Raw genomic sequence first — 21,328 nt, forward strand, 5'->3', positions numbered from 1 at the left:
ATTTACTTACTAGGACCTCCCTACATTGGCAGGGCGTGGGTCATGATGGAAATGATTATTTTTCATATTTTATGTCTTTGAATTGAATACTTATGTGGCATGAACACAGTCTGAAGAAGCTATGAAGCAGCAGTATTTAATGAAGATATCTATTCAATTTTTTTAAAAAATCAGTTTTAAAACCAGATTATTTATCTGTAATCACTTCTAAATACAAAACTGATAGCTAAACTATATTCCCAGAGAGTACATCAAAGTGTTAGAAACACCACCAAGAAGAAAAACAAAAGGAGGAGGAAAACCTTGAGAATGTGAAAATATAGGCATATACATTTTGAGAAAAAGTAATTCCTATCTGGAAGATTGTAAAATTAAATAGGAAATTCTGCTGCTGTTAAATAGCAGATAAGATCCAATGCTCTCTGTAGAACTTCAGAAGCCTGTTGGACTACAAAAATGATAGTCTTGCCTGAAGGACATATAAAATAACTAATGCTAACAACTTTAAGCAGCGCAATGCTACAAACCCATCAACATTCTAAAGAAGATTCAGAAAGAAAAAAAAATTAATATAATTGGTTTATAAGGAAGTACTGAAAAGATAAAGTATAAAATCTTCAGGGAAAATCTAGTATTGCATCAATGCAAAGCCATCTTCTGCAAACTAAGTATGTTCTGATAGTTAGTGGATTTGTTTTCAAAGCAAAGTTTCAAAAAATGAATCAATTTGTTCGAGAATCTTCTTTTTGTATTTATGATGCAGCTGTGGAAATCTCCTCCCCCACTGCCACCAGTAAATCAATTCAGAGTAAATCAGAAAGTAAACCAGCTTTTTACAGGCATCTAAATAATCACAAAGCAATAGACATCATGTGTAGAATACTTCAACCTTGAGGTACACATCTAAAGGAAATTTTAGAAAAATGTATGTGCAGATGAAAAGCAGAAAATAAGTAAGAATTGCTTTTAATTTTGTCAAAATCAGTTCTTCATCCATCTAAAATGTCTGTAGAAGAAAAATGTTTAAAAAAACCCAAACAAAACAGTTCCTTAAAACGGAGGCTTCAAAATTTAAAATTTCAGGGATTGAATCATTTTCTGGTAATAGATTTTAATAATCTAAGGAATGTCACATTAGCTGTTATATAGTATATGGATGAATTGCAATTAGGCAAACCTGAGAAGTCTGTCCTGCTATGAAGAGAAATTTGGACCATAATTGGCTTTTTTTTTTTCTCTTGAAGCACTTGATTTGAATGCAAGCCAAGAAGGATCAACTACATGACAGTAATAGCATAGCATGAAATGTATCCATGTTTCAACAAGACTCTTGGAGCTGTGCCTAGGAATATAATATGTCAGAGAGAGAGATAGGATGAATGTGTTTTGTAGAGGCAATAAATGTCCAACAAGTGATTGTTAGAAATGAGAGTGATATTTTGGGCCAAGCAGAAAAGACTTTGCAAGTGTGTATTTTCTGTGATTTATAGTGCATTTAGTGGTAATATCAGAACATCAGTTTCTTTCTTCCAGCAGCATTATATGTAAAATGAAATAGGTTGAAATCCTTTTGCTTCATCTTTTACTTCTGTTCAGGAATGAGGCATGAATGTGGGAGATGCTAGTTAGCACAGAAACGAGAATGTTAGAGGAGGCCATTTGGTTGTGAGCTACTAAACAGTCCTTCTTAAATATATTTAAATTTCATACTGTGTGTAAGAAGAGGGTGTATGAATACAAAGAGAGGTTGGCTAGGGTGGCAAAGGATGATCTGTAACATTTTAAGCATTGATATATCAATGAGTTTTAAGACATCTGTATAATGTTTTCAACTTCTCATTTGACCACTTAAGAAAACATTATGATTTATTTAGATTTAAATAAATAAGAATAGTATTGCTGGTTCTAGACAACCTAACATTTTTAATTAAGTAGCAAAAGTGGTTTTAGCTTCTGCAATGTTAAAATCCTTTCCAGAGGAACTCAGTTTTCCACTTGCTCTCTCTAGTATTTGCACGTGGGGAACTATACATTTAAGATACTGTTACAAAAAAACATTGGGAAGAGGTTGAAGTATTTATGTAGAGATTCTTCTTTAAAAGTGCAAAAATTGAAAAATTCTGTTGGATAAATTCTGAGCCTCCCAAAAGTAAAAAGAACAAAACACCTGTAGTGTAAGAATACAGGTTGTGAACAGGAACAAAATATCTAATATTTACACTAATCTATGACAAAAGTTTATTGATCAAAGGAGGCTACTGAGTGTGGACTGCAGATGTAAGGTGGTGGGCAGAACCCTGCATTATAGAAAATTGAATGCAGATAAACAATGGGTCTGAGGTAGGAACACGTAGTACTTTTAAGTCTGACCTTGTAAACTGCAGAAAGAACTATGCACTATGCAAAGAATTATGAACTATGCATCAGTACAACTTCATCAAGACAAAGTTCAGCATTTGAGAAAATATGTGGCGACTGCAATGAATAATTTTAAAAGAGTATGTAAATGTGTTTATGCAGAATGTGCCCAGGGTAAGGAGACAGTAGCATTAACTCAGAGGAATTTTGTCCTAGGAAAAATGGTCAAGACTGAGGCAGAAAGGCTGAAAGCCAAAGGTCATTTATGAATTTAAAGCTGGGCAAAGTGCTAAAGCTAAAAAAGTTTTTATTAGCATTGAAATCAAATCTATAGATGATTGAATGTGAATGTGACGTTGGAGAGACAGGGCAATTCAGGAAGGAATTGAAAAGATCTTCCTGTTCACGCTTCTGAGTTGCCATCAGATGACACACAGTGCCTTGTTCTGCCGTGCAATTGGGAAACTGCGCCCAGAACCAGGACTATACAGTGCACTGGGGAGGTCAGGTGCCTCCCAGTTAGAGACAGCCAGGCTAACCCTGGGCTCATCTTCAGGTGACGTTCTGCATTGGCAAGGTTTCATAGTGAAGCATAATAGGCTTTTAGCAGGATGGAGGTACGTGATCTCTGTAGATGCAGTTTTGATCTCTGGCAAAAGCTATCAAAGAGAATTTCTAAGCCTGTGAAGAGGCTTGGAAGAAAACCCTTTGGTCATCAAGGTGAAAGTAAACAATGAAGTTTTGTGTGTGTGTGATAGGATAATAAATCTAAATGAGATATAAACACGGCAAAGTGTACATCGTATTACAACTCTCTGGGTTGAGAGCTCATGTCAGGGAGTTCATATAAAATAAGTATATGATGAAATTGAGAGGAAGTGTAGATGTAAGTAAGATAAAATTACATGGCAACATGAGGTTTCTAGAGTTAAGTTTTATTCAGGCACTGCTGAATTTGTTACTATGTTTCTATATAATTTTTTTGTAGTAAGCAGCAGTATCCTCATACAGTGAAATGACTGGAGTTTACTTTGTTTCCATTTCAATCCATCTCTCTATAGTAACAGTACCTTTTAGATATGATTTCACTGTCTCTGTCCCTAGGGTCACTGAAGCTATCATACAATGTTTCTTCAGGGGTATTAAAATATTTATAACAAAACTAAAACAAGAGCAATGTTCGAAATTCGATGAATGTGCTTTTCATGGGACCAGTACCCATAAATTTTAAAAAGAAAGCAGTAACTGAAATCTTGATCTTATTAAAATAGCTAGGATTTGGGTAGTGTTTTCAGTGGAAACAGGATTCAGCTGGCTATGACCACCATGAAGCTGTTATGCTGTATACATACCATTTCAGAACATGCTCTGAAATCTCTACTTCCTGATATTGATCTGTGCAACAGATTTTATAAAAAAATCTTTCCAGAAAGGTTGACAATTTGCTTACTTTGATAATTTATGATTCAGGAAAGCCATTACTGGCAATGAAAAGCTTATAAAATCTGGCAAGAGGGTTTTACTAGCCATGCTGTTGGTACAAGAAATTAACTGCTACATAGGTTAAAGATTTGGTTTTTTTCAAATAATTATCTACTTCAGCTATTCTTTCCCAATGCGAACTGAGAATCAGTTACTGAACTTTTATCTTCATGATTTGGTAGACGAATTTCACTATCACTTGCAGTTTGTTTTGGGTTTATGTGTTTGGCTTCTTACAGTGAAAATTTAACTGATCAGAGAAAGTAATTTTCACGACTAATGCAATACATAGCATACTAAAGAAAAAAACTGTGGTTCCTCTTTAAGATGCTGTACTGCTGCTTCATAAATCTTTGGCTTGTCATGTAGCAGAATGCTACTTCAAAGGAGAAAGATCCCTTTGAATCTCAGGAGATTGAGTTCTGAATTTAATTCCTGGAGTGAACAGGTGCCTTAAGATTTCTTGTAAGGTCTCTAGAGCAAAACCGGAAGATTGTGATAGCAGAGAAAATTATCTAAAAAAACACTTTAGTCCTTCACCTGTGGTTTAAAAAAAAATATTCACAATTTCATTCCATTATAACAAGAATTTATAAGCTAACCACCTCCTATTGCTAGAAACTAATAACTTGTGCAAGTTAACCTTTTGCTTTTTACTGCCGCTATAGCAGAAAGTGTATTATTGCCCAGATCACATTTTTGTGGTTTGTTTCACTGATATCAATGATAGCAGCTTCCAGGGATAACTCATAGCTACCAAGTGATTTAACATGAAGTTTTGCATTTTCGTTATTCTTACATGAAACAAAGGAAATTTCTGTTTTTCCCCCTGTCTTCTTGGTGTTATGACATGAATTTGGGCATATTATTGGCCACTGGCTCTTCAGTCAAAAGTGACTGAAAGAGGAAAAATAAAGTTCTTCCTTTTCTAAAATATGTTTTTAAAATGAAATAAGCATTTGATTCACTTTTTGTGAGATCCTCAACAAAACAGATTCATGTTTTTGAAAGAGAATCCCTTCCATAAACAAGCAGGCAATTCTCAGCTCTTGTGACTCCCAGCAGCCATCATCTGACAGATTTCTCCTGCTCTTATTCTATGCCCAAGGCAGATTTTTTTAGAGGCTAATAAGCTCTCTTTTTTTCATTCTTTGCTATACCAATGCTTTGTACTATCTCAGTGTAGATTTTTAAGCAAGCTTCTTAAGCAAGCAAGGCTACAGAGAGTTTCATCCCTACCACAGATCAGAAAATAAAAAGACATTAAATAGGAATTGTAATGCTCATAGTAAGGCTGGCCTTTTCCTCCATTTGGTGGTAATCACAGAATAGGAGTATTTCAGAATCTGTGTAGAGCCCAGTCTTAAAAACAGTTACTACAGTTCAGTAATATAACTAATATCAAAGATTTAGTTCTCCATTGAATTATTATTCGTATACTACACTGAGAGATGTAATAAATTTATTAAATATTATTTAGTTCAGAAATTCTAGAAGGGGGCTCAAAAAATAAGGCCTCAGACTTACCTGTTTTTGGCATACTCATAGAATATAAGCTAGGAGGCTGGTTTTACCTTTAAAATACTTCTAGAATATATTAAACTGAGAATTTAAAGGCTGTTCTGAGAACACACAGAGAGCCTTCTTTCTTATTTCTTGCTCCTGCTTTAAAAAAATTGAGTACAACTCTTTAGCTTGATAATAAATTAAGATCAGACATAGCATTTTAGTTGGGAATTCATAGCCCTGAAGTGAGTCTACATTTCCAAGTAATTTTCCAAGTAATTATTTGTAAATGAGTGCCTGGGGTTGAACCAGATGTTGTCTCATTAGCTTTAACACTGTAATATGGAGAGAAAAAAAAAAGAAAACAATAAAAGAGCAATAATGAAAAATAAATAGGAGTGTGTACAGAACAGTATTTACTTGTATTGACTGTTTTCTCTGCAATAGATGGAATAGAATTTCCATTATATAAAGCAACTGACAAACAGAAAAGTCTACTGTAACATTCAAGGGTGTATATTTATTATAGACTTTGCTATCACTTTCTCTATTTTATCAGTAAATGTGTTCTTGGGAAAAGTTGGAAAAGAAGACAGACATTATCTGCATGAATACATTTTCAAAAACCTTTAAACATAAATTAGACACATCAGTTTCCCTTTTAAACTAGTTCGATGTTAAGGGAAAAGTTAAAATGGTTCATAACTTACAAACTGGCAGGCAAAGCTGAAGTGTTGAGTACTAAATAAAGAAAACAATAGAAAGCAGATACGCAAAGTATTAAACAGAATACTTCTATTCTTTGTTCCACTTTATCTTTTATTTTCCTGCATCCTTCTGATAATTATTTTTAGTGCTATAAATTCTCCAGCTTTTCAAACTGCTGCTGAAAGACTCATCTACCTAGGGACAATCAGGAAAATTAATCTGAATTGAATTTTAAACTGGATTAATTAAACTACATTAAATCCTTATGTAAATACCCTTCCTCAGAATTAAAATGGCTTTTATTTAATATTCTTTGGAAGTGAGTTAAAATAAATCAAATTAAGGTCTCTCTAATATAGCTTGAGAATGTCCATCCCCATCCCATACCTTCAAAGTAATAAAACCACCTCACCTAAAATTCAAACCTTTTATTTTTTTGGATTGCTTTTCCTGATCAGGTCGACATGGACAAGCCACCTCTCTAACAATTTTTACTACCATTTACAACCCTTTTGAATCTCACCTTATTTGATTTCCATAAATAAAATCTGTATTAATATTAGGCTTTTTCCTTTGTCACCTGATGTGAGACATCTTACATTTAAAAATAACCAGAAAATGTCTTCCATTTTCCACTTATTTACTCTAAGGTTTAATTTTAAGCAGATTGTGGACCAGCTTATTCAGCTTTCAAAAATAGCTCTTATTTCTTATTCTCAGAGTCAATGTTTTTCTGTGGTAAGCAGCTACAAAAATGTTAGTGTGCTGAAATTTTTTTGTTTCAGTAATGTGCTTAGATTCATCATCATTTCTGAAGCCATCAAATCTTGGGGCTATTTGGATTCAACATTTAGAGGCTGCATTATCTTCCACATTTAACCATGTAGCATCTTCATAGCCTTTCCACAGCATAAAATGAAAAGGTAATTTGTTATTGATGAATGTGTCTGCTAGTTATCTTAGGTTAGCAGCAGAGTAGTAATGTAGCATGCTTACGTATTTACAGAAGCTGCGTGTGCCAGCATAACTACCAGCCCTGAAGGCAAGTAGAGTTCAATGCCTCCTACAGATTGCTATACTCTTGAGGCTCAGGGCTAAAAAAAGAAAATGTGTAGCCTTTGGAGAACACATGTTGCAAAGCATGTAATTCAATGCGTTTCTTATCAACAGAGGTAAGCACCCTAGTTTGTTCTGAATTACGAATTCCCTTGTATGTAGACCCCAAAGATGTCTAAATACGGTAACAAAATGACAAATATATTGTCTCATTGGTTCAATGCAAAATGGATTTGCCAGTGAGATTCTGTGGCAGCCGTGGATAATGACTTGTTTTTATTAAGACCCAGATTTTAAAAGCAAAAGCAAGCAAAGCCTATAGTATTTCATTCTAATTTTTTGCATCATGATTGATAGTGGTAAAATCAACCATGTGGCCTCTTGTCTTAACTATGGAGTAGTGGTGATGGGAGAGAGGGAGAGACATGCTTCACAAAGCATGCAGCTGTCTGTACTTCAGATGTGGTGCTTTGCATCAATCATAGGCCCAAGAGTGACAGGAATGTGGAGTTAGCTTGCACTTCTGGAAGCATAATTGCTTGTTCTTCAGAAACATCATGTTAGTGCTCTGTCACTCACTTTGACCAGATCATGAATTGATTATCAGGCCAAAACTGTAATTTAAATAACAACAGAAACAGACAAAAACAGTCAGAAATGCATTTGTTACTTCGCTGTGGTTCCTTTTTTGCAATGGAGTATCAGTTAAGTTCTGACTTACCACTGGTTTTGTTTTTCCCTCTTTTACTGCAGTTTATTATGCTGACATACATCTTTATGTTGGCCTGGCTTGGCGTCACAGCTTTCACTTCTCTGCCTGTTTACATGTACTTCAATCTGTGGACCATTTGCCGAAATGCCACTGTAGTGGATGGAGCTAATCTCTGCTTGGATCTTCGCCAGTATGGTATGTGAATGAAGAGCACTAAATGTAAAGCAAGATTTCACAAAAGAAAGCATCCCATTGCTTTGCTTCCATGTATCTGAAATGAACTGTTTCAGTGTTTCTGAAACAATTGTTAAGCATCTCTTTCTATCCTTTTACCCACTAGTCAAGGCAGTATATTAGGGATGCACTGCATTTCCAGGCCTGACAAAATGGAATCAACATTGTCCATCTTCCCAGAGTACTGAAAATCTGGCTTGGGGCTTCTGTTTAATCTCTTCTTTTGGAATTGCTGGAACTTGTCTAAAATGCTTAATTAGTCATTTGTCTGGAGAATGACTTTTTAATCTTGTGGTAGGACACTGATTTGGAGATGGGAGATCCTACGTTATCATCTGTCTCTGCAGAGCCTAGAGGTGAATTGGGACGGGACAAGATTCATTGCTTGCAAAAATTTTGAAGAAGAGCATCTATACAAATAGTAACACTTGTAAGAGGCTGGTAGAGAGAGAGAGAGGGGCTAAAGCCTAAACTGTGGAGGTTAGAATAAAGTGGGGATATACACATACGTTTGTTTTGTGGGGATGGGAAATTTGGTCAAAAGGGGGTTTGGAATCTTAAAAAGTCTGAGAATCCTTGTGTTGGTGATGATAATTTAATTCCTTTCTGCCACGAGACTGATTGAATCTAGATGTTCCAGCCTCAGTGGTTTCTCAGCCCACAGCACTTTGGGTAATCATACTCTCATCAGACAGTTCCTTGAGTCTTTCTTTTGTTGCCTTGGCCTAATATAAAATTGCAGTATATTTTTAAGTGCTGTTTTGAGATATAAAAAATGCTGTGTTGCTTGGGAATGAAACAGTTTGGTTCATATTAAATATCATTTCACTTAAACTGAAACAAAATATTTCACATTATTGGACAAAAAAAAATCTTTTTAAATTTCTTGATCCCCCTTCCCCCCCCCCCGCAGCATGACAGGTGAGTTGACAAAGCAATTATCTGTAGAGATCTCATCAAGAGTTTTCATTCTTCTTTCTATGACCTTGTATTTTGCTAATATTCATGCCTATTTTTTATTATTAATTCTATTTTAAAAGTGCATAGAACACTAACATAGAAAATATGTATTCTGTGAACGTACCTGTTTCCTGTAAATTCAGTGTAAAAACTGCTAATTACTGATAGGAAAGAACAGTACCTTTTTTCATGATAACCGAGTTATAGCATTTTTTTTCAAGCTAGTCTTTGATTTAGTATCTGGACATTAGCTAAAGGAAACAATATAGCAGATTCTAGTTATTCTTTCTGATAGAGAAACTATTATTACAGTAAAGTATACATTTGGGTAATGCTTTTTGATAACTTGTGAAAGAAGCTTTGTACCACATCAACATGTCTGAAAACACTATATTGCACATTTCTCCACGTGAAGGTAGAGAATGTTTGTGAACAACATGGTAAGTGTATATATTGGTTGTAAATAATTTTCTAGGGTTTTGATTATTGTGCTGATCAAAATCTGGAATAAAGATATTTTCAAAAATGGCTGAAAAATTATTACCTGCGTGTTTCCTACCAGGGCTTTTACTAAATAGATGATGTGTTAGTTTTGTGATGGCTGAAATTATCATAGAATCATAGAATGGTTTGGGTTGGAAGGGACCTTAAAGATCATCTAGTTCCCACCCCCCTGACATGGACAGGGTTACCTTCTGCTATATCAGGTTGGTCAAAGCCCCATCCAGCCTGGCCTTGAACACTTCCAGGGAGGGGGCATGTACAAGTTCTCTGGGCAACCTGTTCCAGTGCCTCACCACCCTCACAGTAAAGAATCTCTTCCTTATATCTAATCTAAATCTACCCTCTTTTAGTTTAAAACCATTACCCCTCATCCTATCACTACATTCCCTGATAAAGAGTCCCTCCCCATCTTTCCTATAGGCCCCCTTTAAGTACTGGAAGGCTGCTATAAGGTCTCCCCAGAGCCTTCTCTTCTCTAGGCTAAACAACCCCAACTCTCTCAGCCTGTCCTCATACAGGAGGTGCTCCAGCCCCCTGACCACCAACAAAAAACTGATTTTGTTGTTAAAAAAAGTTCTGCAAATCAGCCAAGAATTTGTATTTCTGAGCTTTTCTAGCTCACATGAAGTAAGCTGCTGTGTACTAAGAATACTAAATACTGTGATTATTTATTCTGCTCCAGGTATTGTAACTATTGGAGAGGAAAAGAAGGTTTGCACCACATCAGAAAGTTTCATCAAGATGTGTGACTCTAATGAGGTGAATAAATGTGATAATATTTTTGGCAAATCCATAATATATGTTATAGTAGGAAGTAACTGATGTGTGTTTTCTTCTTACTCTTAATGTTCTAAATTTAGCTATGGTGATCAAATAAAATTGCAGTGGAAAATACAGTTAGCAAGTACTTTTCCTAGTCTTTTACCGTGTACCAAATTTAGTCACTGCAATTTCTCCAGCCATTTGTTTTGTAAATACACTTGTATTTTATTTTTTTAAGAATTCCATTGTCATGTATATTTTTACTGAGATGTTTTTGAAAGCTAATGCACCTGCTGCACAATGAATAGGTCTATACAATGAATCACTGTTTGAAGATCTTATGATTACTGTTGTGACAAGAGAGTGAATATTTCAAATGGATTTGACCAAATCTTTCAGTGTGTTAGGATAATAGCTCCTAGTACATTTTTCTTTGCAGTTTTTCCCTTAGGTAAAGGCCACCTATTTCAGTGCAGCTGAGGTTTTTGTTTCATTTTTGAATGATCAGGGATGAAGACAGGACAAACAAAATTACATCTATCTAAAAGAAAAAGAGAGGCTAAAATCTTGATCCATCTGAAGTCAGAGGGTGCTTTGCTAAATGTTCCACTAGGTCTTACTATGTTTGAATAAATCTTAGAGTGAAGGTACACAAGCCGCCTTTATACCAAAATAATCTAAGAAAATGCAACCCTTGCTGTGCAGTCAACACTCAGTGCCTGTGTAAACCAGATCCCTGAAATTAAAAACAAATTTAATCATTTGGTTTGGGGTGTGGTGAGGAAGGTGGTTAACTTGGGTTATTTAAGTAACCTGGTTTATATTATATCACTATGAACAAATTTTATTGGAAAATTTGGGAGGGAAGTAAATCAATATATGAGGATGGAAAGCTACAGCTAATGAAGGGAAATGGGGTTTTCTTAGGCTGTCTCTGCCACTAGAGAAACCACCACAAACACTTGTAGATCTAGTAAGGTAGTATTGTAGCTGTAAAAAAAGAAAAAGAAAAAAAGTGCTGGAGTGTTTCTTTTTAAACAATTGGTTTTTTTAATGTTTTATAATTTAAATACAATATTTTAAAATAGAATTATGCTTTATCCCTGATATGAGTACTGTAACAAAACAGGCACAAGAACAATGTCATGTAGGGATGTCAATCTTTTGGAAAAAGTATTAGTAAGCATTACTTTTGTAGAAGGGTGGCAGCAGGAAGGTAGTTATTTGCTCTACGCTATTCGGACTTTTTGTTCAGTTTCTGTTTAGTGTACCACCATGAAAGTCCTTTTCTTTGTCCCCCTTTGCAGCTAAACATGACATTCCACTTGTTCATTGTGGCACTTGCTGGAGCTGGAGCAGCAGTCATTGCTATGGTAAGCTACCCAACGCTCTGTACTTCCTCCATTATGTGAATTGCTAATACATTCTGGTTGTTACTTAGTATCAGTTATTCAATTTCCATACTATCACTCAATGCTATTACTAAAATATAATTCTGTAATCCAATACTCTCTCATTTTTTTTAAATATATTGATGGATTCCCCTTGAAGTAGAATATTATGATTACTTTTTTGAATAAAAAACCACCTTTGAGTACATGCTAAGAATTTTTACTATTTTCTTACTGTGTTCAGACAAGTGTCTGAACTCATGTATCTGTCTCATGACCATAGTAATATCCTTTTATGATCTATGCCTTTCTGGGTATTCACAGGCTCGCCACGCTGCTATTTTAGGAGCCGACTCTTGTTGTCAGTTCTGTGCATATATGTGAATGTGACAGTTTTTCTGTCAGGACTAATTTTTGCCTTTTTTTTTTAATAATGAAGATTACTTTGAATTTGATGTCATTTTGTTAATGAGAATATTCCACTGAGAAAAAAGTGTATGAGCTAGTGCCCTGCTCTTCTGCCTTTTGTCTGCTATGTCTGCTTAAACATAAAGATATTTTTAGAATGGGGATTCTATTCCAGTATAGGTTTGTATGACACACACTGGATGGGAAATGAAAAATGACTGTTGCTTGGTACTGATGCATTCCATAAGAAAAGTGTTAGTAATGGTGATTACTATTACTACTGCTACTAGTAATTTTTCATAGAATCCTAGGGCCATAAATTTTTCCTTCTCCTTAGAATTACATTTATAAAAAAGGACAATCAGAGACTATTCAATGAAGCTAGTATTCCCATTACATTGCTGATTTTTTTTTGTTCTTCTCTGCCATTTTTTCAGTGTTACATGACACCCTGCCAACACAGCAGAGGTAGCTAAATGAAAAATATATATTTTAAATGTATTTTTTGTTTCAAGACCACAAATAATAAGTATAATAGTAGAATATAATTTATATTCATAATTTAATTGATTTTCCAAACTGAGACTTTTCTGCTTCCAGCTGAAAAAATGGTGACCAAATAGTAATTAATATAATACATATATTAGTGTTAGGAAAGTATATCCAAGAGACCATTAGTTCTTCAGTGCATTATTATTTTCAGTAGTATATTCAGTAGTAGTTATCAAATACTAATTTGTTCAGGTAATAGTTCTGCATTTCAAAGAAGGGTTTTGAATCAGAATAGCCACCAAAAGATTTTCAGTGAAAACAAAGACATCTTCAGTGGAAGCAAATTGAGTAGGTATATTGAGCCATGTAGCTTAAATACATGATACTTTCAATGAAGTTTAAAAAAAACCCTTCAAAGCTCACAGTACCATATCAAAGATGCCATAGATGTTGTTACACCAAGCACTAATCCACTAGGAATTCACTTTGATGGCTTACATTTATTCACGTATTTTTGAAGGGTTACACACACCCAAGTATGCTTTTTATTGGATTCTGTGACTGCACAGAGCAGGCATGATAAGACTCTGACTGACTGTTTCAACATAAGTTAAGGATCTAAGTGCTAGTAAATTGTGTAGTGTCCAAAAGCTAGTAAATGTATGCTTTATGAAATGTTTGCAACTGTGTTGTCTATATTTCAATTTCATAATTGTTTGCTTTTAACCTTCCACTGTGATGTTAGGTTCCTGGTGAAGACTAGCACATTCCAGTCTTTGGTGGTGGTAATTTTTAAAACCGGCATACCAGACCCCATTTATAGGTTAGGCAATGTGCTTCACACTTGACACAGTAGCCCAAAGACTGGGGACAGGACATAAGGGAAAGTTCAGAATTTTGTGGTTGGACAAGCAGATGTTAACAGGTTCTCTTTCTTTAAAGGAAGTTTGCTTTCCCAATGAAGAAGTAATTTAAGGGAGAGAAAATGAATTTCAGGTCCTAAATGTCTCATATAGAAAGAAGAAAGCATCTTTTTTCCCCAGAACCTATGCTCAAATTAGCAGAAGATGGTAAGGTATCAGCAATGGGCTAGGGTGAGGAACAAAGTGTGCAGAAGCCATTTAAGTCACTGGAGAACCAATGCCCTTCCCTATATGTGCTGTTGCAATAATCACGAATAGGATTTAATGAAATTAGTCTTTGTATATATCCACAACAGTAGCAGATCTCCATATTTGTGAAATTTAACAAGGCTTCTTAATAGAAAAATGAGATTAAAATACCAGTCCTTTACAAAAGAGAAAGTTTATGAATTTATTGCACTTTTAGAACATTTCTTGCAAACAGTTACTTTAAACTAGAATAGTCTATCTGACTAAAGTAGTAAGTATTTTGTATTTATTACCAGTAATAAATATTTATAATATTTATAGAATAATAATAATAATATATATTATTATATATATAATAATATTAATAAATATACTGTATTTATATCCAGTAAGAGCAGTGCATCATCAGTGAGACTGCTGAATAACTGAATCGTTAAAATCTGGTCTTTTAAATGACATTTTGAGTCATGACATTGATATACTCCACTATATCCTCACTTCTGGATTTGTGGACGTTTGCAAGAGCCAGATTATTTAATATATACAGATTTCTTTAACTCTTTTAATGTCAATATTTGTCATGAAATTCACCAAAGAAATCAGCTTGTTCATAAATATTAAGACCATCTGTCACCAGGATAGTTTTCATTAATCTGTATTTTTAAAATATATTTTAGAAAAATGTAGTCATTTATTGCAAAAACCACAAAAAAAATTTCTTAATAGTTGCAAAACCATTTGGTCACAAGTCATAATTTTCCCATATCTACTATAATCTGTCTCAGTCTCAGGTTTATATCTGAATGTTAGAATTTTTTCATAATTCACAAGCTGCTTCTTTAGTCTCCAAAGGAGAATGCTGTTTTGGGGTTCAAAAAGAGAATTAGCCTACAAGTTAGGATTGATGTATAGAAAAACTCATGTATTTTTTACAGTATATGTCAGGGAAAGCTTTATTTTGCAGAGAAGGAAAATATCAAATAGTTTGTTTTGAAAATTTATCATTCTTAGATTTCAGCCCAAGATGAAAAAAACCTGATAGAATTATTTATGTTGTAGATGCTTTTTGTGAGTCTTGAGCACAGAAAAAATAGCCAGGATTTTGAATAATACTTAATGTGGACTATGTATGATTCTGAACGTTACTGTTCTTTGTTATGTCTGAATGGGTAATAAATGGATATAGAAATAATCATTGAAGTAATACATATTAGTTTTACTGTTTTCAATGTTGTGTCAGAAACAGAAGACATGAAGTTATTTAAATGTAAACTCTACCATCCCAAAGGGTTGATCGTAATGCTAGTAAGCATCCTGCCTGTGCGGTTTTCCCAAAACCACTACAGCAAAACTGAATTATGAGATACGCAGTTTCACTTCTCAAAAGTTACCGTGTGAGCAGTACTCTTCTGTGTGAACTTCCACAGAAGTTATGTCCTGTAAGATGGAGATGCAATCAATTCTCCTGAAACAAGAACAGGGGAAATGTATAAGCGGTCTAGTTCTCTCTCCCAGTAGGATTGTGTTCTTCTGCAGGATATTAGATGCATGTAAGGGGAGGAAAAAAGTTATTTAGACTTCTGCCCTGCTAAAATAATGACATGTCGCAAAAGGAAAACAAAACCAAAACAAAACCAAAACCCTTCGTAGCCTAGATGTAATTCTACAATTTTGAAAGACTGAAGCATACTTTCACCTTATGAAGAAATCTAAGCACGAATGTTTCAGAGAGTATGGAAAGACCCTGCGCTATCTTGCATATGTCTGTAATTGAAACATCCTGAGGCAGAGTGCCCTGCTTCAATTTGGATAAGCCTTGACAGGGCCCCACTGGCTTCAGGCTGTTCAGGTCATGGAAGTGTGAAATGCAATTAGACAGCCACTTAGAGATGACCTCCTTAGTGTGCTATCTAGGAACTTGGTGTTAAAAAAACAAGGGTGGTGGGACTGTTAAACATATATGTCATTATATAGCATGGATATGTATTTGAAATTATATTCATTATATAAGCTAAACTAGTTGCTTCAAGGAAAGTCATCCTACTTATAGTGAATGTGAACTCTGAGAGTTTTCAACAGTTATGCCAGAAGTTTGGTTCTGTAACTTTTTAAGGAAGGGATGGGTGAAGAACAGGAGTTTAACGAAGGTCAGACTGTGGCCAACATATGTGCAGAATAGTTTGTCTATTTTTTAGTAGAAGAAAAATGCCAAGTGAAACTGCAAGACATTAGGTTTAAATTTGTCTCTTACTGGGTCTTTACCAGATATTTTGTGAGGATAAGAAATGTGCCTACATGGTCATATTTTTCATCACATACTCTTCAGTTGCAAGGCTTTCTGGCACATGTGTTTTAAAAGGTCAGGGAGATCTGAGTACACTGCTCAGATACCCCCCACTTCTAGGATTCTCATGTCTACCATCAGTTCGAGGTTCACATTGTATTTTTTTAATTGAAATCTTACCCTCAAAGGACCAGAACTGGTGTTTTCTCTGGATGTGAACTGTAATTGTCTGAGATGACAGAATTATTAGGATTACCAGCCTGTTTCCTTTGATTTTTCTCAAGAGTTTTACTGTGGAGGAAATTTAAGGGATTTCATTCAATGGAATGGGGATTCAGCATTAGTGTCTCTCATTCGATCTAGAAATGCCTGATCCAGACACTACTTATGGTGAAAGCTTTTTCAGCTGAGTTAGATACAAGGTGTTTCTTTTTCTTCTGTGCTAAATCATAACCAGAAAGTGTCCCAGAGTAACACAGTACATGCTGCCGTCTCCAGCACTTGCACTATCATCACAGGTTGTGCTGCTAGTCTTGTACTATAGATATTAAGAAACTCCTAAAGATATGTAGAAATACTACTATCTGTACTTTTTTTCCTAGAGGAAAGATTCTCTAAACACTTCTTCCTATTTTATGGCTCCTCAACTTAGACTGTATTCCTCAAATAGAGATTAACTGGGTGAAAGCTTGTCATAAACCACCAGGACAAAAACGACACCGAAGACATTTGGTCCTTTGAAGGGTTTCAGAATGCTTTCCTTGATCTTAATTATCCAGATTAAGAAATGTACATTAGCCTGCAGTAATCAGCAACAATTCCCACAAAACATTTCTGGAAAAAGCCAACATTGGCATTTCCAAAAAAGAAAGAACATACTAAATTGGTTCTGTTCATTTAGTATGAATCTAAGATAATCATATATCTACAACAGTGCAATATGAACAGGAGAATTTGCATAATCTCAAGGTGTTTTTAAGATTACTCTATTCCATTTTCCACTAATTGAATCCTAGTTTGGTTTCTCAATTTCTTAGGAGGGGTGGAATCTTTTTGATTTCAGGAAATTATTTGTGGCCTCTGGGGCAGCTGATTAACATAATTATAAGAGATGCTCTCATCAGAAAGTATCTGAAAGCTTGCTAGGGGAGCAATACATATCCAGAGAGTCCTAGAATAAACCAACTGGATACCATTTGTCATGGTTTAACCCCAGCCAGCAACTGAGCACCACACAGCCACTAGCTCACTCCCCCCCGGTGGGATGGGGGAGAGAATCGGAAGGGTAAAAGTGAGAAAACTCGTGGGTTGAGACAGAGACAGTTTAGTAGGTAAAGCAAAAGCTGTGCATGTAAGCAAAGCAAGACAACCAATTCATTCACTCCTTCCCATGGGCAGGCAGGTGTTCAGCCATCTCCAGGAAAGCAGGGCTCCATCACGCGTAACGGTTACTTGGGAAGACAAACGCCATCACTCCGAACGCCGCCCCCTTCCTTCTTCTTCCCCCAGCTTTATATGCTGAGCATGACGCCATATGGTATGGAATAGCCCTTTGGTCAGTTGGGGTCAGCTGTCCCAGCTGGGTCCCCTCCCAATTTCTTGTGCACCCCCAGCCTGCTCGCTGGTGGGGTGGGGTGAGAAGCAGAAAAGGCCTTGACCTTGTGTAAGCACTGCTCAGCAAGAACAAAAACATCTCAGTATTATCAACACTGTTTCCAGCACAAATCCAAACCATAGCCCCATACTAGCTACTGTGAAGAAAATTAACTCTACCCCAGCCAAAACCAACACACTGCTACTGAACATTTTTATTTTCTGGCTGAAGACAGAGCCAACAGAGCATGTCCTAAGGTTAGAGGGGGACAAGTTTTGAGAAGGTCAGAGGCTCCTTGCAAGCAGATCCAGCAGACTGAAGGTAGGACATTTGAGGTCCGCCTTCAGAAGGAAAGCTTTCAAAGTCTGCAAATGTCCTGAAAGGCCCAGATCTGGGAAGGTTAAGTGGACAGGAGAGCAGTTCATTGCTCTAACAGGCAGCCAAAGTAGACTATAGATGGCCATAAGCATGAAGACTAAGCAAACTAACTGAATGCAGATACCATGCGACTGCCTCTGAAGGAGGAGTTTTGAATAAAGTATTTTTGGCAGCAGTTCCTTGGAGGCCTCAGCTTCATTCCTTGTATTTTCATTGTGTTAAAATTTATCACTTGTTTGATCATTCATTGCCACCATTCAGAAGATTGGACATCTACCAGTTGTTAAGCTCAGTCACTGGCAGCCATACCATGTGATTCTTATAAACTACTAAGATCCATCTCAAAGGCAATTAGGGTGTTTTTACATCCTCCATTTATAATGGAAAACATTTGCAGAACGTACTTTTTCTACTGGTAAGATACCTTTCACTGACTTTCAGATTAAATTTATTCAAAGCCACATGAAAAACATTTGTTCTTGTGACAATATTGCCAATATCCTTTAAGTGGTGCTTAATCCTCAGATGTATTCATAGACATTCTGTCCTCCCCATTTGCTAACATAAACAAACCAAGCTCTTTGGGAGTATATCATCATAGCTCATCCACTGATTTTTGTTGGCTGCAAGTGAGTCGGGTCCAATCTCCAATACCCACCAAAAAGTTGTGTAATAATCACAGGCTGTGAGGTTTTTTCCCCCCTACTTTTCAAATATTTTTTTTTATTTTGTTTTTGGATGGAACACTTGGAAAGATCTTAATTTTGTTTTCTTAAATAAATAAATAAATGTATTTTTACATATGCAAAAATGAATGGAACATGAAAATTGTTTCTGCTCCATTCAAGATGTATACAGAAGTTGTCTTTTAAAATCATACCAATCACTTTTTTTGATTTTTATGCATTTTAAAGAATTACATAAATAAATTGTTGTGTAACTAATATAACAGTGAAATAAAATTACTAAATTAAATGGTGACAGGTGTATGCCCTTTTAAGATCTCAAGTTTATTTGTAACTATATTTTGACTAGCTGAACATATTTTTCAATTTTTGACAATTTTTTCCCAAATTAGCTGATTTTGACAAAATAGCTAGAGTTGTTGATGAAAGGAAGAATTCATAACTAAATGGAAAGCTACCACTAACTTCAACAAGAAAGAAAAAGCAAATCTTTCTGTAATTGTATTAGATATGTAATCATAAGACTACAGATGTGTCTACGGCATATTTCTGTCTTAAGCAACTACTTTAACAAACAGTGATTCAATGGGGAAAAGTCTACAAGAAATAACCAGAAGGCATTTTTCCACACAGATTTGTAGAGTAGCTGAAATAAGAAAGCAGGGATGATTTGTTGATTTTTTCAGTTCTTTTAATTTTTTGGTAGCCATTGCTACCAACCGCTAGTTACAGTAACAGTAACAGCTGTGAGCTGAGTAATCTGAGGATTAATGAAGCTCAAGCTTGAACTTCACATCGTATTGCTGTACTACTTCTTGACTTAACAATGCTTAGTCCCTTCTGATGAAAACCCAGTCTCTATCCTATAGCTTTCAAGTTTGAACTTGCTCTATTCTGACTAGCTCTGTTGATTCCTAACTCCGCGTTACCTCTCTTACAGGTCCATTATCTCATGGTCTTGTCTGCCAACTGGGCCTATGTGAAAGATGCTTGCAGGATGCAAAAATATGAGGATATTAAATCAAAGGAAGAACAAGAGCTTCATGATATTCATTCTACTCGCTCTAAAGAGCGGCTCAATGCTTACACATAAAAGAAATCTTGTCTTACTTTCTAACATGTGAATGCTTTGTTGTTTAACTAAAGGCCATCCAACCATTTTAAAAACAACTGAAAGTGCTTCTCACAAAAGATAGTTTGGGTGACTTACATATCACCCATGTACAATTCTTGTTGTCTAGCACTTGGTTTCTTAATTAGTTCTTACTTTGTGTGACCATTCTCTACCACAAAGCTCCTAAATAGCCTTTCCTGAATCCTTTTAAGCTAATTAGTTCTGCTAGATCAAGGATACTAAACTATTGTCAAATACAAATATGTGTTTGATTTTTTTAATCACTTTGTATGTGTTATGCATAACACCTTTTGCATTGTTTCTTATATGTTTTTGGAAAAAAAGTAGCTTTTTATACTTTTTAGTTTTGAGTTCAATAACTACTTTAACTACAGGTATACTTCAAAGGGACCATTGTACATGATGTACAATATATTAAGAAAACACTCTGATGACTTTCCTTTATATTTGGAAAACTTGCCAGGTGGACCCTGATCAACTTGAATGAAGGTCCTGAGAACGTTTTAAACAATCAAAGGTGCAATTTCTAAATTTGTAATAGTGGGTAAAAAAAAAGAAAAAAAAAAGAGAAAAAAGAAAAAGAAAAAAAAAAAAGAAAAAAGTGCTTCTTATCTTTGTTAACATTGTATTATTATTGATGTTTTTAAAGAATATTCTCTTGTTCCAAGTTCCATGGGTGATAATTCCTGTTTGTATTGTGAGCATGCAGACCGTGGTGCTAACAATGCATGGCCACTTGCCTTTTGAAGGAATTCAATACCACGGCTACCTGTTAAAGAGTTATGGTATATAGACAATTGTTAATTAAGTGATATAGTTATCCATAGTTTTTTACAGAATGATCTCTCTTTAATTCAATGATGGTTATGCTGAATTGGAGCTGTTCATGTGATGATGTAAGAAATTACTGCTTAGCTACATTTATGAAAGTAATATATCAAAAATACAGTGACCGTAGGAGTCAGATGTCTTTTTACCTGCTTTAAAAATTTAAATGGATTGCACCTGTCTGAGCTGTAAAAGATATATTAAAAGAGACTTCCATAAATGTTATAGCTTGGCTTCTAGCTTTCCTACACATATTGGTTTACCTGTATTATGTTAAAGTAAGGTGAAAGACCACTACAAGAGCTTATTATTTGAAAGTGTAGTAATATATTTGAACCTTTATTTTGATAGGAAAAAGTTATCAGAAAGATAGGTCGTCTTAATTTGAAAGAATCACCTGTATCAAAAACAAAACAAAAAACCCTATTTAAGAAAAGTCAGTATTATGGACCAAATTTGGTGGATTTTTTTTTTTTTTGCCTATTTCTAATGCTACAAGAATGCTGTAAAGTGTCTCTTAAAGTGATGTAGCCTGACAAGACATTTTTGTCAGTGTTAAAAATCTTAGGTAGTTTTGTGCACTTATTGGACCATTGTGAATTCTCTCTCAGTGTAAGTGCATTTCTAATAAAACTTCTTGAGTAAAACTCTTCTTTGTACTATTACTAGTCATGCATCATCAGTAATTTTTAACAATTCTTGTAGTAAGTAGAGGGTAATACCATAGTTATTTGTGGC

General features: G+C 35.2%; 1 protein-coding gene across 1 annotated transcript in view; it reads left to right on the forward strand.

The window, feature by feature from the left end:
- GPM6A (glycoprotein M6A) overlaps positions 1 to 20,277 on the forward strand; it is a 213,360-nt gene extending 193,083 nt beyond the window's left edge. The window contains exons 4-7 of the mRNA XM_075500296.1: positions 7,864 to 8,017; positions 10,203 to 10,279; positions 11,590 to 11,655; positions 19,568 to 20,277. Coding sequence (XP_075356411.1) covers positions 7,864 to 8,017; positions 10,203 to 10,279; positions 11,590 to 11,655; positions 19,568 to 19,720 — 450 coding nt within the window. The 3' untranslated portion in view covers positions 19,721 to 20,277. The remainder of the gene's footprint in view (positions 1 to 7,863; positions 8,018 to 10,202; positions 10,280 to 11,589; positions 11,656 to 19,567) is intronic.
- The last annotated feature ends 1,051 nt before the right edge of the window (positions 20,278 to 21,328 follow it).

Source organism: Mycteria americana, chromosome 4 (genome assembly GCF_035582795.1).
Source record: "Mycteria americana isolate JAX WOST 10 ecotype Jacksonville Zoo and Gardens chromosome 4, USCA_MyAme_1.0, whole genome shotgun sequence".
Lineage (NCBI taxonomy): Eukaryota > Metazoa > Chordata > Aves > Ciconiiformes > Ciconiidae > Mycteria > Mycteria americana.